The sequence below is a fragment of the Microtus oregoni genome, unplaced genomic scaffold (genome assembly GCF_018167655.1).
Source record: "Microtus oregoni isolate MIOR12 unplaced genomic scaffold, Mior012 000035F_ref0000213, whole genome shotgun sequence".
In the NCBI taxonomy this organism is placed as follows: Eukaryota; Metazoa; Chordata; class Mammalia; order Rodentia; family Cricetidae; genus Microtus; species Microtus oregoni.
The window spans coordinates 25,206,717-25,226,353 of record NW_024543094.1 but is presented as its reverse complement, the minus strand read 5'-3'; the positions used below and the strand labels follow the sequence as shown (position 1 = coordinate 25,226,353).

At 36.9% G+C, this 19,637-nt stretch overlaps 1 protein-coding gene across 1 annotated transcript in view; it reads right to left on the bottom strand.

Annotated features, from left to right (window-relative positions):
- Positions 1-19,637, bottom strand: part of Malrd1 (MAM and LDL receptor class A domain containing 1) — a 616,720-nt gene that overhangs the window by 270,206 nt on the left and 326,877 nt on the right. The window contains exons 26-27 of the mRNA XM_041630809.1: positions 9,624-9,869; positions 7,909-8,066 (exon numbers count right to left, since the gene is read on the bottom strand). Of these exons, the coding sequence (XP_041486743.1) occupies positions 7,909-8,066; positions 9,624-9,869 (404 nt within the window). The remainder of the gene's footprint in view (positions 1-7,908; positions 8,067-9,623; positions 9,870-19,637) is intronic.

Sequence of the window (19,637 nt, the reverse complement as noted above, 5' to 3'; positions counted from 1 at the left end):
GTCAGACCAAGCTTGTGGGAACTCAAGAACTCTAGACAAGACAGTTCTGGAGCCTGCCTGTTATTGAACTAGGCCCTCTGCATGTGGGTGACAGTTTGTAGCTTCTTCTGTTTGAGGGGCCCCTGACAATGGATGGGTCTAGAATCTATTTCTTGTGCATGAACCGGATTTTTGGAGACAATTTCCTATGGTGGAGTGCCTTGCTCAGCTTTGATGCAGTGGGGATGTGCTCGATCCTGCCTCAACTTAATGTGCCAGGCTTTGTTGACTCCCCATCATAGGAGGCCTTACCCTTTCTGGATGGGGGTGGATTGGAGAGGGAGGTGAGGGGAGAGTGAAAGGAAAGGTGTGAGGAGAAACTGTGGTTGGTATATAAAATAAATAAAATTATAAAATATAAAAACCAACTCCTAGTCTCAAATACTTTATATTGGTATGAATTTTATATATTAATATAAATTTAAGATTATTTTTGTTATACTGTATATATGTTTCTATTCTTCTTAAAGGTACTTCTGTATATTGATACAAATCTAAGGTTACTTTGGTTAAACTGTATATCTTTTTCTATTCTTGTTTAATGTATTGTACCTACGTAACTCATTTAACAATATAATGTAAATTTCTATGACTATTATTGCAGACTTTTTAGGATAATGAAGAAATGTAGAAATTTGTAGTCATGTTAGGTATGTTACCAATGTTAAACAGTTATATTTTAGATAGGTGGTTTTCAAAGACTTCTAAAATCTACAAAATATGGCATTTAAGATGTTTTAATAACATAAGGCTTTTCATAACTGTTGAGACACGTTTGCTCCTCATTTTCAGAGGAAATGATGAACACTGAAGAATCTCCATATAGAATTTGCTTTCATTTGTAACAAAGTTAACCATCAGAAAAGAAACTGATTTTTCCTTGACTACTAACAATAGGCTGTCCAAATTGGACAAGCAGGACAGAAGGCAACTGCCAAACTTTTTCAAGGTAGAACAATCCTTAAAAAACTTCTGCTTTACAAAAAAATCTGTCAGATATTCTAACCCTTAAGCTAAAGATTTATGCTCGATGATGCATAGGAACCTTTGGTGGCTTTCCAGGCAATCATCTGTTTCTGTCATTTCTATGGTTTTGGAAATATTGCTCAAGTAATAATATATCCTTCCCAGGTCTCTGATGTGGCTGAAGAATAGATAGCTATAGTTTTACAGTTTTTCTTTTTACCAAATTCAGAAAAGAAACTTGTAAAGAGAGCTAAAGTTTATAAGGTTGAGGGACATATGCTTATGTTGTTTACCCAATCAGATATTTTAAGGTCTAAAAGACATTTTTGGTTGGTAATACAAGTGATGATAACAAGTGGTTTAGATATAAAACTTTAAACTCTTCAAGGTAGGATAGATGGTATTTTCTCCAAATTTGCCAAATACCAGTGGACTGGACATTGTGAATGTAATTCTTACTGATAGTTGTTCTTATTGTTCAGTTTTACTATGTTTGAGTTAAAACCTTTCCTTTTTATTCAGACAAAAGGAGGAAATGTTATAGAATATTTGCCTATACTATGCAAAGATGCATCACTGAGATTGGTTGAACAAAGAGTTGAATGGTCAATACCTAGGAAGGAGGGAACAAGCAGGACTTGCAGGCAGGGAGGATCTGAAGATTACAATCTGGCATGGCAGGAGACACCAGTGGGACACTGAAGGAGTTGACCATATGGTGCTGAGGTGAGGTAACCGAGTCACATAACAGAATGTAGATTAATTAAAAATGGGTTAATTTAAGTTATAAGTTCTAGTTGGGGAAAAGCCTAAGCTAAGGCCAAACTTTCATAATTAATAATATTTCTGTGTCATTATTTGTGAGCTGGTGGACCAAAGGAAAGTCTCACTACACAACACTCCTCCATGGCCTCTGCACCAGCTCTTGCCTCCAGGTCCCTGCCTTGTTTGAGTTCCTGTCCTTACTTCCTTCAATGATGAACAGTAATAAGAAAGTATAAGCCAAATAAAGCCTTTCTTTCCCTACTTCCTTTTTGGTCATGCTGTTTCATCTAAGCCATGGAATCACCAATTAAGAAAGAAAACCTTGTTTTATTTAAACCAATAAGGGGTTTAGATGGAAAAAAGAGAAAGTGAAATGATGTAATAATAGTAGAATCTCAAAAAAAAATAACAGAATTATAAGAAAATTTAATTTGATTAGTTTATGTTACAAAATACACATGATGTAAACCCAATCATTACAAACCCAATTTTCCTTCCTCTAGGTTCTATATATCCTTTATGTCTATATCCTATATACCCTTTTTCTAAACTATGGGATAAATGAAGCTACATTAATAATTCAGGAGGCTAAAGAGATCAGAATACAAACAGTCTGAACCTTGCCAATAACACTGTGTGAATGTAGATCTTCTCAGATTAGAGTGATGTTGAGTGTATAGAAGATAAGGTAATTGGAGGCCTGTAGGCAGAGTAAGTATTTATTTTTAAATTAATTGAATATGAAGAGTAAAGGAAGAAAATGATAAGCCACTTACTAATTGAAGGATTCTTGCCTTTTTATTTGATCATTTGATACTTTCTACAACTCAGTGAACAAAATCACTAGAGGTATTTTTCACTGTCCTTAAGGAACTGGTTCCAGGAACCCTGGGATACCGAAACCCATATATATTCGAGTGCTGTTAACAAAATGGTGTATCTAATGCATACAAGCTAGGAATGTTCTCCACATGTGTTATATCACCTCTGATTTTCCAAACATACCAAATTCAATGCAAATGACATGTGAATAGTTATTATGTTACATCACCTAGAGGATGGCAAAAAAATGTCTGTGAATGGACTGGAGAGCTGACCCAGCTATGAAGAGCACTGTTAGTCTTGCAGAGGAACCCAGGTTTGGTGCTCAGCACCCACATGCTGGCTTACAGCCATCCCTAATTCCAGTTGTAGGGAATCTAACCCTTTTCTGATCTTCATGGAGACCATGAACACATGCAGTGCACATTCATACAGGTAAACAAAAAAGCTCATATATATATATTAAATAAAATAAATAAGAAATGTTATAAAGAAAAATCTATACATGTTTAATTTAGGTGCAGTGGTTTTATATGATCTGAAGAGAAACCTAGTAGATATACACTAATTTTTAATATTTCATTGTAAAATCTATAGGTGAGGAACCCACAGAGAGAAAGGCTGACTCTATCTCTATTTTTTAATTTAGAAATCATTTAAAAAATTTCTAAGAAATTGAATAACTCAAATTAGAAATCAGAAAATTGAATACAAGCTCTTTTTTTCTTAAAATGCCATGTGAATGGACTTTAGGAAATATACTTCTCACTCCTAGGCCTTCACCTTTTACATGAATTGCCTCCACTAGAGAATATTGAAGGGTTCGCCAGATCTAAAATTTCCCTGTTCCACTAAGCAAGACAAAGCAAAAAAGCAGTTTAATTATGATCTTTTAGCATTACAGGGTTGCTCTATCAGGAGAGCTCTCCTGAAATACATTAGTTTTCTCTATTTCTGGCCTGAATATATTATGTAGTCTATCATGACTGCATAATGGATAGTCCTGAACGCTTTCAATTAAATACATTTAAATTCCCTAAAGCCCACAGTAATCTTGATTTAAAAAAAATCAACAGTTTATTACAGATGGAGAACTTCCAGAAGGCAGTAATGTTCTTTAGAGAGCAGGTGCTTCTATTCAAATAACTTGTTGAAAAGATGCACAAGGTTGTTTGTTTCATTTGAAGCTGGGCAGACTTCACTGTACACGTGATCTATGAATAGCAAAGTGAATTGAAGAGGTCCCCCCTCCAAGACTGAAGGGTGTTCATACCCATATCCTAGTTTGTCCTCAGTTAATCTTATCAAATGAAAAAAAGTGACTGGAATAGTAAGTGAAATCACGAATGAAGAAATAAATATAATTTATTTATTTTTATTATTTTTAAAATATAAATAATATTTTAAAGCCAAGTGTGCTTTTATGCCACTAAAATATTTATTATTGGGATGGGTACATAGCACTGTTGGTAGTGTGCTTGACTAAGCTACATGAGATCTTGGATTCCCTTCTCATCACTGCATAACTGAGCACAACGGCAGACACCTGCAATACCGGCACTCGGGAGCTGGAGGCAGGGGAATCAAAAGTTCAAAGTCATCCTAAGCCATATAATGAGGTGAAAGGGGCCTTTGATGCAGAAGACCCTGTCTATAACAAACAAGCGGACAATGAGGAATACTGAGAACTCAAGAACATTCGCAGTGGGTTTTTGATCCTACTGCACGTACTGGCTTTGGGGGAGCCTAGGCAGTTTGGATGCTCACCTTACTAGACCTGGATAGAGGTGGGCGGTCCTTGGGCTCCCCACAGGTCAGGGAACCCTGATTGCTCTTCGAGCAGATGAGGGAGGAGGACTTGATCGGGGGAGGGGGAGGGAAATGGGAAGCGTTTGCGGGGAGGAGGGAGAAATCCTTAATAAATAAATAAAAAAAAAAAAGAAATTACCCTTATGATGTCCCTGAACACTTTTAAAAACGTTTTGTTTAAAATTTTCAATAGTCAAAAAGAAATGCATTTAAAATTAATGAGAAATTTAAAACCAAATGTCAATTGCTTATAAGGCACATAAAATAAGAAATGTTACAGAATTATACCATTTTTAGGATGAATCATTTACCATATAACCAAGAAAGGCCAAAGTGTACTGACTATGTATGCAGTACACTTTACTTCTGACAACCCCATAAAAAGGCAGAAAGGAAATTGATCATGTAACACTCTAATGGTATTTCAAATTACTGAAGTTCAAGTCATTGTTTATACCCTTACTTGTGATTTTAGACTTTGAATTTAATTAATGTGGGCCTCACTTGGTAAAGCCAAAGGCTGTATAACACATATTTCTACTTCTTTCCAAAGGCTGACTCCCTCTCACAGAAGCTTTGTCTTGGTCATGCAATAATGGACAAAAAGCTAATGATCTTTCTATCTCGTGAAGTGTTCAAAATTATGTAATTTTAGTCTTGGAAAGTTTGGCTTACATCATCTTAGATGTTTGTTTCCTTGTTTGTTTGTTTGTTTACTCTAAACAGAAGATAAATAACCAAAGATAATAATTTAAGAACTTGTACCAGCTTCTCAACAGATTAATTCTTTGTATTCTTGTTAGTCATACAATGCCATGAATTAGGACACAAGCATTATAGTTTCAATGTCAAATGGCATCTCTCTCTCTCCCTCTTGCTACCAGTTACATGAGAGCTGTGTGTGTGTGTATAAACACATATAAACACCTACAAACACACACACACACACACACACACACACACACACACACACACATATATATATACACACACAGGTAGGAAGAAATAGGAGGGGAAAGCACAAAATAAACAATCTATGAAATTGTATGGATATTCATTAAATGCTCTCTAAAGCAATAGCTTGGTTGGTGTTTGCCTGTATTCACTTCTTTATTATAAGAACATTGTAAGAATTGTGTAATTCAATTTTAAGTAGCACTATTTATTTTGTTTTTCAAAGCAAGGGTCATCATTTTACTATTCTCCATATAGAACACCTAGCTATGGAAAGAGGAAGCAAACGCATATTTTTTTAATATAGACATGCCCATATTTAAATCACTGCTCCATGAATACAATAATAGGGCAAGCCCACTCTTGCTATGCTATGACTGTGAAATTCCTTTCTTTAGTCCATTTGTACAACAGGATTCATACTATGTGTTTTAGAATGTTGTACTAAGAATCGTAAGAAAAATACGGTGTTAAAGCTAAGTGAATGGCTCTCAGGCTAGTGTGTGTTGTCATTGCTGTTACCTGAAATTAGTACAACTCTATGTAAGCTGTGTCAGCATTAAATTATTGTGCAACAGTTAGATGCTTTATATACGACCGAATTCAATATTTTAGGTTTAGATTAAAAGTTCTTCAGGCCATAATGTATGAAACATTGACTGCCATGTATGAAAAATATCATAACCCTTCCTTCCATGGGGATGAGACTGACCAAGGACCTATTTAGTAATGCATACCTTTATAAATGTTTGAAAATCACTCCCTTAGGTCTTAGGTCAATACCCTGATGTCCTCCTCAGTTTGGGTGGTAGTTTTATTAAGTCTACAAATATGTCTGATTTAAATCTTGCTCATCAATTAATTTTTGACAATTGATTCCATATACTTAACAACACATTCTCATCACATTCATCCCTGTATTCTCTTATCCCCCTCCCACCCCTACCAATTCATCCCTCCTCCCACTAAGACCTCAACACATTTTCATATCTTTTTACACTTTTTGTTGTTGGTGGTGCTGGTGGTTAGTGACTAATTGGATTTAACTTTCATGAGGATGGCTAGGAGTGGGAATAACCTACCAGTAGCTACATCATTAAAGACAGCAGTGTCCTTCCCCCGGCATCCCTCAACCTTCTTTAGCTCTCTCTAGTGGGGTAGAGTATCATGAACCCCTCCCCAGTGATGACTGGATGTTTAAGGGCTCAGTCCCATACAGGCTCTGTAACGTTAAGTCTTGTGAGCTCATGAGTACTACAGCCATGCCATGCCCTTAAAACAAAGTTTTACAGGCTTTGTCCCTAGAGTCCAGCTCAATAAGATCATATGTAATTTTATTTGTTTTGTTGGGTTTTTTGGAGATACTGGTCTTTAAAAAAGCTACTAAATGCCCATGAGAATCAGTTAGTGGAGACAGGAGGTCTAGATTGTTTTTTAAGAAGACTAATACCTCTAGTATATTATGAAGTTTGCTCCTAGCAAGTTTCTTTTAAGTAAATAACAAAAAGAAAAACCACAAAAAACAAAATCCCTCACATGTGGGACACCAAATAATACAGTATCCCATTTAAAAAAGCACTAAGGAATACTCCGACGACAACTTTAAATTTCATATACATTTTTACATTCAAGCATAAGAATAACACTGTGGTTATATGCTGCATGTTTCTTCCTTGGCTGGTTTTTATACCTTATTATAGCATGGTCTAAGGTTTGCAAGTTGGTCCAGATTTCCAACAAAACATGAGCCACACAGTTGTAAATGATTCAGATAGATGAGGTCTTTGACATTCAGGTCAGGTTTTTTCCATCAGCGCTGGGGCACTTGAGCAAAGCTCATGTGTTAAGAAACGGCAGTGGTGGCGAGAGCATGCTTTAAACTAAGATTTCTTGGAATCAGAACTAGATTCTTAAAACACATAAATGAAACACACACACACACACACACATACTTCCTTCTAACTGCTGTTTTAACTTGTTAAAAAGTAAAGGTGTTTTAATTAGGTCTTGTTAATATTAATATTTATCTTGTTGTTTTGTTTCCAAACTATGCCACTTTATTATGCTAAATTAAAACTCTGATGGAAACATCTAATTAATAGTCAGGACAAAAATGCATTCGTATGTCACATTTAATCAGCAGTTCAATGCAATCATACCTTGAGTATACTCATGAGCAGCTCAGTCCTTTGTGATGTATTTGTGAAGCCAGAATGTCTATTATTAGTACTCAATAATTATGTGAACAAGAGAAAATGAATAGTTGCTTCTCCTTTCAAATCTACAAATAACCTCTTTCCTCTTGTTGAAAAAGACAGGAAAGGAAACAGTGGAATGAGAGAACTGAGATTAACTCTGATTAAAGGAGGCTCTGGAACTAGGGAGTGCCACTGCACTTCATGCTCCCATGTCCCAGCTAATCAAACTTCATAAGGTGTGTGGCCACAAGAGCTGCTCCTTGCGAGGAATGAGGTTTCCTCTGGCCAGACCGGAACACTGTCCTCCCTGCTGGAGTCCCAGAAAGCTCTACAGCATCCTTAGCCAAGAGCTTACCTTAATGAGAATCTGAATGGACCCTGTGGCTTTTTCAGATATGAAGTACCAGAAGCTCATAGTGCAGGCAGCGCTAGATTCTTTCCAAATGGCACTCGTGAAGTGGGCTTTGTCACCGCGAAGACCCACTGGGGTGGCCTCTAGATACATGAAGTGACCTAGGAATAAGGATGGAATTTAAATAGGACCAAAAGAACAATGAGAGGATTATTCTAGCTTTCTCATCTTAGTTGAGGTTTTTTATTACATTTCGTGTGATCTAGCTGCCAATGAAATTTTCATCTGATATGGAGAATAAATCCATAGCCTTGTTTCTAGCTCACTGGCAGAACAACTTCCAACAGTGTGTGCTTTTAGCATCGTGCCTCACAGTATGCAAACTAAATGGTTTGCCAGGGTATTTGTGCCATCACATCAACAAGATGGTCACAGGAATCATTTAATGGACTCCATAAACAATCCAGTTATTATAAAAGAATTCAAAGATTTCCATGGCATAAAAATACGTGAAGATTCAGTCACCTGTTATGTGTAACATGAAAAGAAAGCTATTGAGTTTTATCATTACTATGAAATTATCTAAAGCATAACATGGATGTCAGTATGTCAGATGAGTGTTTAGATCTTTGCATCTGTGACCTAACTTATCAGATCCATTTTATGTGCCAGGGAAATTTCAACATTGAACAATCGTTCTGCTATTTTGTACTGCTCAGGATGTTATAGGTCTTTGTTATCCTATTAATGTTCTTTGCTCCCTGAGTGTTGCATCTGACATTTGGCTATAAATACTTACTATAAATAATAGTCTATGGCCAGCACTTTTATAGATGTAGTCTTAAGGTATTATTTTCACAGTTTCTCAATAAGGTTCAATCTCATTACATATAGGCTTCATCTATCCCTACAATCCTCTTCAATCTTAGAACCTCTGTTAGGTATAGTGAGAAAACTTCACTATCTCCATTTGACAAATTTTGAAGCTGAGCTTGTGAAAAATCAAGCGATTTGCTAATGATCAAATGAGTGTACAAATTCAGGGAGATCGATTACAGATGAGTATGTTCCACTTAAGAAAAGTGTCTGGTAGAAGCAAGTGTTGCCATTTAATTAAGGTTACTAAAACTAAAATTAATGCAAGATTGTGACTGTCGTTATGGGCTGATTTTTCTCTGCCATCTCTCAGTCCCTGATTCAATTACCTGTTCTTATCATGATCACTGTTTGGAAATATTACCACTTACCTACCTGTTGAAGACAGGTAAAGGTGATGCTATTAAAATGAACATTAGTCAATATACCTGGGATCTAACCAAAAGGAAGAACTGTGGAAAATACCATGCCATACACAAGAGGAGTTGATGTGATGATGCAGGGCAAACTATCACCTAAAAGTGGGGAAGTTGTGAAGCTATGGGGGCCTAAGGTAGAGGCGCGGAAGACCAGCTTCTTCCTCACAACCCTTAGAAGGAACCAGTGCTGCCACCAGCTTCCTTTTTGGGTTTCTGACTTCCAAAACCGAGACAGTATTTGTGTCCAGGGTCTCGGTCACTTAAACTAGGTGCCTTGGTACAGCTGTCCTAGAATATGAGCACACATGCTGAATGTTTGTTTGAACACATTCTCTCTGCCATGGGCTCTTCAGCTGCTGCTTCTGACAATAAAGTAGACTTTATGAACATACACAGGGCAACCACGACAACCTCATCACTTACCATGCTCATTCCCAAGTGTGTGGTCTCTGGGGGGTCGACGACTTTTATGAGAGCCAATTCCTGAAACCCAGTCTGAGTTTTCAGCTAGGGAGTTCTTCCAGCCACACCAACCTTTCTCAAAAGTGCAGGAACCACCACATTCATTTTCATCACTGTTATCCCCACAGTCATCTGCAAAATTACAGCTCTGCTCTGGACTATAGCATCTGCCATTTTGACATTCTTTATAGCCATGTGGGCAAAAACCTGGAACAAAACAAAAATGGAATGATAGATTAATCCATTAATAGTCTTGAGGCCATAGAATGGATTTGTTATAATGTAACAAGGACTACACTTTGCTCAATAACTTGAGGTATCTGACTCCCATTTCTCTCTTCTAATTTATTTGATAGGTCAGGCTCATTCACAAATAAAACAATGAATATGAAATTCAGAAGAAAAGTTCACTTTGTACATCAACCTCAAATTTGATCTTTTACATTATAATATAAAATCAGAAAGAATCTTCCTTTTTGACAGTTGTTTGGTTCTGACATTCTTGGTATTATTGTTATTTTTTTTAAGATGGATTCTCTCTCCGTAGTCTATCTCAAAAGTAACATCTTGAGTCCTAGGATTACCTACAGGGACTGCCATACTTATTTCCTTCCTAAGTTCCTAGATGCCTGGAAGACAAGCTATTAAGATGATTTCCAGCTATATTTCTAGGATGGGGACTCCCATGACTGGTAGGAAGTTGCAGGGTGGCTGAGAGTTGGTGTGGATAAAAAGTGTTGAGTGATATTTCAGGAATGCACTGAAAGATGCTCTGGAAATTCCTGCAGAAATGTCTGTTATAGCCTGAATCTTAAATATCTTCCAACAGCTTGCTTTGGAAACGTAATCCCCAGAAAAACCCATTGAAAGGCTGAAGAACTTTAAGAAGCAGCATTTACTTTAAGTCACTAGGAGTGTGACGTTGAAGGGAATTGTGGACTCCTATCCCTTCATCTATCACTATTTCACTTTTCCAAGAGATAAAGAGTTATGTTATGTTAGGCTCCCAGTTATGATGTGCCTCACCCCAGGCATAAAAGCAAAGGAACCAATGAATCAAGAACTCCAAAACTTTGAGTCAAAAATAATGTTTATTCTTTGTAATTTGATGATCTCAGGCATTTTAATAATGACAGTGAAAATGCTACAATTTCACATGAGGACATTGATAGTCATGGGAAAGCAGATGATAGATGAAAACTAATATAGAATTTACTGGGATAAAAACCCTGTCCCCAAGGTTTCCAGGCATTCCCTGCTATGTACATTCCTGAACCACCATTGTGAAGATGCTCAAGTCCTTGGGCTTCACTCTCCAAAACCCATGAAGATAAATTTCCATTAAGCACTCTGCTTCCAACAGACTTCCCTCCATGAATTAATTTCTGAATGTTTTTTTTCTGTTTGTTTGCAGTAATGAATCAAAATTTGTTTCATTTTAGTGGATAGATGATAAGACAAAAACCTTTTAATTTTTAAATTATGGAACTCAACTAAGAACCACAATGCAAAAACACCTTCAGAGTACAAAAGAAGGAAAAATACTTACATTAACTTTCTCACTCATAGACGAGAAAAATCAAAGGTTAAAGATGTCAAATGAAATGTGAATTTTTCAATAACAGAGTTGCCATTTAGACCTAGCTCTCAAATCTTCTATGTTTGAATCCACTGGCTTAAAATGGACAAGGCTTCCTGTCACAGGGAAGCACTACTGAGGATTTGTAGGGTGGCAGAAGCATCTTCTCTGAAGGCTAAAGAGAAGCTGAGAAACTAATACATTATTTCATTTTACAAAAGCTGCCACTTATATTGATTCTGCCCATTCTAATTTATTTAGAGAAGAAAAATAAAACCAGTTAAGAATTTAAGAGATGATTTTCTCCAAGGTATCTAAGTCAAACCACAACTGAATCCTTTCAAGTTAAAGAAGAAAATATATACATAGTTCTGAACAGAAAAATATTAAAATTTTAATACACCACAAAAACTCAGGAGATCTAATATTTTGGGATAGTGATATATATTTCAATTGTTAAAAATTAACTACATAAATAAAAGTAAGTTATATAACTATATAAAAACTATATTTTATAACAGTTTATACATTAATAAAGAAAATATCACTATTATAAAACAGTTCATTCCATTCATAAGATACACAGTGATCTTGTTGTGGAGTTCAATACCAACAAAAGACCACTCAGACTCTATCAAGACTTTAGTCATTCAAATTAACTAAGCTGCAGCTGACCACAAATCCCTTGATGGGACTGTGGCCCAGCTAAACAAGGAAGGGAACTTTCAAAGGCAAAAACCACAATTCATTGCTGCAGACACACATTTCTACAGGTGTGGGATAACTCCCAGGGTCTTTTTAGTTCTGGAGTAATTGAAAAAACATAAAATTCCTGGAACTGTCTTAAAAGCCTTAGGTTGCTGAGGATTAGCCACAGTCCTCTAAGATGGGGACTTTTGTGAAAATGGAGTCCTCAGCAGCTACTTTCCCCAGTGACTCGTGGCCCTGTGAATCAGACTGCTCAGTCACTTTCTTATGGGGCTAAAGGTTGATATTGAGCCTGTAGGGTATGCAAAGTTGATGCTAAGTCTCCTTTTCATATATGTAAGTAGCCAGTTTATAACACAAGTTCCTAACAACCACAAGCAACATGCGACACTTTTCAGTTGATATAGATGTATCATATCCTAAGATATGATCTTAGGATCTTAATCCTAAAATAGGTTTAGCAATTAAAACATTCTTAAGAATACCTTCCTGAGATGGCATAACTATAGTTTAGTGGCCCACTACAATCTAATTTTAATAAAGGACAAAAGAAATTATCAACTAATATTATTTACCTATTTCCAAGTTATTTTATTTGATTATTGTTTTTGGCCAAAAGCAAAACAAAGAAAAATAAAAGAAAACCAGTAATGTAAGCATAGGCATAGTTGCTACAGCTTTGATGATTAAACTCATAAGATTGTGATTCATTGATTTTTACAAATATATTTCCAATTATGTGCTTCATATTATGTTTATTGATTAAATTAGACATTTACCATTATGGCAGAGATGTTTATTTTGTTAAAAAGAATAAATTAGAACAATATGGATCCTTCTGTATACATCTTAGACATCTGTAACTTCGAGGCTCAGATTTTCTTTTCTGAATATGCCAATTTGATGGATAGTCTCTTCCTTCTCTATTAATAGTGATTCTATGCTTCTAGTTACTCAGGAAATGATATCCAGAGGAACTCTATGAACTTATGAAACATATTTTGTTATTCAACTTGACTCCTTAAATGCAGTCTTTATGTTTCATCCCATTTTTGCCCCATTTATCCTTCACTTCTTGGATTTGGAGTGCCCTGTTAATCCCACAGATCCAAGGAGAATGATCACTGACCCAAATCATGGCCAAATTAATTAAAGCAAGCCTTTTTATTGATGTATATGGTCATCTCTTCCTGAGGTGGGTTTAAGAGGTCTTTGAAACAGGCAATATAGAATCATTTGTAGTTACTGTTACAGGTAGGACTAGCCCAATCTTTGAGAAACAGAGATTTAATCATAAATAGGAATGCGCTTAGTTTGTTTTTGCTCCGAGATATCTTTCATACCTAAGATGTAAGCAGGCTGGTTTACTGCGCACCACTTGGGCAAAAAGGCAATAATAAGAACATATACAAGAATGTACTTATGTACTTAGATACAGAAAATCTGATCTGACGTTCTCCTTAAACAGCATAAAATCCCTAAAGCAATCTCTTCCCCTACTCCTTCATTTGTGACTATGCTTGACACCCATGTGCTCCCCATAAATCTCCAGTATGTGAAATATACAACTTTTCAAGGGGCTCTTGGCTTACATACACTGACATTGGTCTCGGCATTTGCCCACATCTGGCATAAGGCCAAATTATCTACAGAATCCTGAGGCTCTAGGAGGAGTGGTTTTCATACATATAATATTTTAATCTCATGAATCATAAAATCTCTCAACAAGCTTAGTCTACTGTTGGCCCTAACACTTAAATATATTGCATCATATCTTCTGTCTTTATTTTGGTGAAAGTCAGTATTGCTTTTCTGGATTTTATTGCCATTTTCTGTCTGACCACTGCATTCCAACCTTAACACAAATATAATAATCTAGAACCACAAATTTTTCAATATGAGATAAATTTCATATGTGACCTCAGTTTTACAACTATTTCTACAGTAGTCTCCATTATGGAAAAGAAAGTCTTCAAAATAGCCAATTTGGGGGCCAGGGAGAAGAAAGTTGAAGATGAGCCTCAAATCTATGAGTGTGCACCCGAAATTTAAATAACCAAAAAAGTAGCATTATAGTTTTCTTAGTTAAGGTTTCTATTGCTATTGTGAAACATCATGACCAAAAAGCAAGTTGGGGAGGAAAGGTTTTACCTGGCTTGTGCTCCAACATCAGTGTTTATCATCAAAGGAAGTCAGTCCTAGAATTCAAACAGGGTAGGAACCTAGAGGCAGGCTCTGGAGGGATGTTGCTTACTGACTTGCTCTCTATGTCCTGCTCAACCTGATTTCTTTTAGAGCCAAGTAGCACTAACCAAGGGATAGCACCATCCACAATGGGCTGGGCCCTTCTATATCAATCACTAAGAAAATAGAGGCATTTTCTCAATTGAGATTTCCTCCGTTCAGATAACTCTAGTTTGTGTGCCAAGTTGTCAAGAATAGCCAGCCCATGATGAAATGCTTAAAGAGGTTTAGGATGTCATGATAATTAAGAAAATATGTTATTGACTTTCAGAGTTGTTTTACGATAATTTTCTGTCTGAATCATAGACAATTTGATCATCAAAGTAAGCAATAAGATAACTTCTGCTTATAGCTAGAAGTCAAAAGAAGGTATGAAATTGCCTTCAAACATAAGCAAATCGAGCACTAGGCAAATACATTGAAATTTTTATCAAATACTGAAGATAGGAATTATAGGACTGTGGTGCTTTAATAGAACAAAAGGGACCCTCCTACTGCCACTCCAAGTTTCTGTGCTGTGGTGTTTCCTGGGGTCAATTCTGGAAGTGTAAGTGAAATAGAAAACTGAGGTCTGTGTGACTGAGGACACAGGAGTGGAAGCACGTCAAATTTGCAAGAGAGAACTATAAAGAAAAAGAACTGGTGTAGATAAAGAGAGGCAGAATGTGCTCAAGTCTTTCGCTGAATTCAGTTTGCATATGGACAGGGCAGAATTCACAAGAAAGAAAGATAACTTCTAAGACAATAATAAACTTGCAGCTATAAATAGAAATTTTTCAAGTGTTCACAGAAAGGCAGGCATCTTTACCCCTTTCCCATCTAGTGCAAAATGTTCTTGATGAATACATGGCATTCAGTGGGAACTTTAGAAAGGAAATGACTTAGTAGAAAACAAAGTAACTCTGGGAAGAAGTATTCTTTACAATATAGATGAGCAAACTATAGTCCTCAGTTCAAAACCACCAGTATCTGTAAATAAAGTTTTATTGAGACAGTCACAACCACTTATTACATATTAAAATATAACTATTTTTATCCAATTGTAGTAGAATGAAACAATTACCATCAGGAGTAGAAAATATGCATTTTTTAAAAAGTGCTTTTTGGTAATTCACAGAATGAAATTTTCTAAACTCTGCTCTGATTTAAGCCTCACAATAAACATTTAAAATAGTTATTAAGTAGGCAAATCAGAACAGTAAGCAAGTTGGCTGCTATATAGGACAAAGTTCACGAGTATACACACACACACATCAAACTTCAGCAGTCAGCAGGCCAATACTCACAATTCATGAATAGTTAGGAATATATAATTTATATATAACTAGGGTAACGTGCTAGAATGGAGAACAGCTGAGTAATGATGCTCAAAAGGTAAAACTTTTCAGACAGGAGAGAAAATTTCAAAAAACCTGTTTTTATGTTGACTCTAATTAAAAAAATAATATAAAATATTATAAAAACCTGAGATTAACATTTTTAAATAATTGAAAATAAACACAATGAGCTTATTTATAAAAAATTGTTTGAACTTCACTAATAACTCCATCATATCTATCGTGTCCTGATCATCCTTAAAGTTGTTCTTTCAGTTTTATTGCTGCTAAAGTTGTATGTATGCTTGGGGAGATGTCTGTTTACACAACTTGATGCCTTGAATAGTGTGTATATTGTGGAGTGGCAGATTTGAACTAGCAAGTATGTGTGTGTACTGTTTCACATATATTTGATTTTTTATAGTGGAAAAGAAGAGATGCATATAAGGAAAGTCAGGGAGGAGTGGCAAATATAATCAGAACATGTATAAAACTCATAAAGAACTAATGAAATTATTTAAAAGAAATAAAAGAATCAAAACAAAAATATTTTAAAACAGCTATTAGAAATATAATATTTTAGGTTAATTTAACAGGATATTCCTAACAGTAAGCACCAAAAACTAGAAAAGAATCATTTAAGTCAACAAAGGTCTGATCTCCAAAATATATAGAGAACTCAAGAAAATAGACTTTAAAATGTTAATTAACCCAATTAAAAAATGGGGCACTGATCTGAACAGAGAATTCTCAACAGAAGAAGTTCAAATGGCCAAAAGACACTTAAGGTCATGCTCAACTTCCTTAGCAATCAGGGAAATGCAAATCAAAACAACTTTGAGATATCATCTTACACCTGTTAGAATGGCTAAAGTCAAAAACACCAACGATAACCGTTGCTGGAGAGGTTGTGGAGGAAGGGGTACCCTCCTCCATTGCTGGTGGGAATGCAATCTTGTGCAACCACTATGGAAGTCAGTGTTTCGGTTTCTTAGGAAATTCGGGATCAACCTACCCCTGGACCCAGCAATACCACTCTTGGGAATATACCCAAGAGATGCCCTATCATATGACAAAAGCATTTGTTCAACTATGTTCATAGCAGTATTATTTGTAATAGCCAGAACCTGGAAACAACCTAGATGCCCTTCAATGGAAGAATGGATGAAGAAAGTATGGAATATCTACACATTAGAGTACTACTCAGCGGTAAAAAACAATGACTTCTCGAATTTTGCATGCAAATGGATGGAAATAGAAAACACTATCCTGAGTGAGGTATCCCAGACCCAAAAAGATGAGCATGGGATGTACTCACTCATAATTGGTTTCTAGCCATAAATAAGGGTCACGGAGTCTACAATAGGTGAATCTAAAGAAGCTAAGTAAGAAGGGGAACCCAAGGAAAAACATATAGTTATCCTCTTGGCTAAGGGAAGTCGACAAAATTGCCGGGGAGAAAATTGGGATCTTGGGGTGGGGTGGGTTGGGGGTAAGGGGAGATGGGGAGAGAAAAGTTAGAAGGGAAGGTGGTCGGGCCTTGGGAAAGCTGGAGGATTGGGATAAAGGAAGGTTGGACAGGGGAGCACAGAACCACAATTCTTAGTTAAGGGAACCACTTTAGGGTTGGCAAGAGACCTGACCCTAGAGGGGCTCCCAGGTGCCCAAGCTGAGGTCCCCAGTTAGTTCCTTGGGCAGTTGAGAATAGGGAACCTGAAATGACCCTATCCTTGAGCAATACTGACGAATATCTTGCATATCATCATAGAACCTTCATCTGGTGATGGATGGAGATAGAGACAGAGACCCACACTGGAGCACTGGACTGAGCTCCCAAAGTCCCAATGAGGAGCAGAAGGAGGGAGAACATGAGCAAAGAAGTCGGGACCACGAGGGGATGCACCCACCCACTGAGACAGTGGAGCAGATCTATTGAGAGCTCACCATGACCAGCTGGACTGTGACTGAAAAAGCATGGGATAAAACTGGACTCTCTGAACATGGCGAACAATGAGGGCTGATGAGACACAAAGGACCATGGCACGGGGGTTTGATCCTACGTAATGTGATGGCTTTGTGGGAGCCCAGCCAGTTTGGATGTTCACATTCCTAGATATGGACGGAGGTGGGAGGTCCTAGGTCTTACCACAGGGCAGAAAACCCTGACTGCTCTTTGGACTGGAGAGGGAGGGGGAAAGGAGTGGTGGGAGGGGGAGAAGGGTGGGAGGAGGGGGCGTAGGGGGGTTTAGGGGGAGGGAAATGGGAGGCTGGGAGGAGGCGGAAACTTGTTTTTTTTTCTCCTTTTCTCAATAAAAAAAAAATACCTTTCATTTGTTCTCCTTGGGAAATTGTACAAAAATCTTAGAGAGAGGAGAGAGATAGAGATAGAGAGAGAGAGAGAGAGAGAGAGAGAGAGAGAGCTGCTAAGACTTTATTACTGAAGACACATCATATTCTGGTTGCAGGACAAAGAAAAGTCACACTGGTCACACTGGCATGGGCTGGGAACTTCTTTCCTGTTGGCTAGTATTCACAGTGCCAGAAGGTGTTATGCAGGCTGCTGAGGGAGCAATGTCATTAACAATCACACCCAACTGTGAACCCTGAGAGCTACAAGACCGACCTGTCAGGTAATAGCTGCAGAGTGCTGCAGTGAGGCAGTTACCACAGGAGTAACCAAACACCATCTGACAGGATTTCAGGTTTGCTACACAGGAGGAATTCATGTCTGGTACTGTAATGGTGTCAGGAAGGAGGACAGTGGTCATAGACTTTACGAGGAAATTTAGTATGTTTTTGATATATAGATATGAGGTACAGTTACCTTCTAAATGCAATGCCCATAGATTAGTAACACTTTCAAACTTGGTCAGAGAAACTTCTCTTTACAGTGGGCAATACTTAGGGCTGAGACTCATAACTGCTCAATGTGATGAGAATAAACACCCACTTAGGTGTTAGCTCTTTCCCTCCCAAAACAAATCATCTATATTTCTCCTACCAGGCTCAGGACTCATTGCACAAGAGTGAGCGATAGGCTCACAGGAGCTGGAGGATGGAAAGAAATGCTGTGAAAAGCTGTGGACTAATTTCATAGCAGCACAGGTTACTTACACAAGAACCATGCATGACACACATGGCCCATCAACATTGTATGAAGGATTCAGGAGGAGATCAGTGGGTCCCATGCCTCCCTGAGAACATATATTAGTTATAGTTACTGGAAGAGGGGCAGTAATGTTTCTTGGTGGTGTAGCCAATGGCAAATTGCTTGTGATCAAGAAAAAAAAAAAACCCTCAATCTTGTGCTCATACTGCAACAATGATTAAATGAACACACTACAAAAACAAGAACCTGGAAGGAGACTGGATTGGAAAAAGGAGTTCAGTGGGAAGAGAAGAATAAGAAAGAAAATGGGAAGATGTGAGCAAATTAAATTATGAAAATTTAAAGAATTAGTATGGAAGATGAAACACAAAAAGAAAGCCCATAAAGATGACCCTAATCTTGAGAGATTGTCTTTCCCAGATTCTCTTTCTTCGTTTTCTTTTGTTGAATACAAATTACATTTTTTTCTTCACACTTTCATAATTTTAATTCTATATTGGAAGAACACTGGAACTAGAAATCCAAATATACCTAAAAAACTAATTGTTCCTTAATGATTTAACCTGGAATAAAGTTCTAATGCCTCAATTATAAATAATTTATATACACTGAGTTTACAGATTGTCCATTTACAATAGTAAGTAAATAGGAGGGGTTTCTGAAATCTGAACCTCAACCATCCATAATAACAGAAAGATGCTCCAGCATTTCTCTCCTTTCGAATAACTAAAAAAAAAAAGTATAATAATCTTTCATAGTATTTCAAGCTACCTGACAGAGGCTTAGAGTATTTAAGGAGAATTGCTTTTGCTGTAGATACTGCAAATAGAGCAGCTGCTAGCAGACAGGGATTGAGTCTGATTTAAGGATAAAGCACAAGATAAAAATCATTTTAGCAAAATTATATCTTGTGATTTTACGGAACAAAATTTATCGATTTTCCCTTTCATAGTTTTTTGTCATCCAACATTAAATATAATTCTTCCAGACTTTTTCTACTACTTTGTGACTTTCTGTCT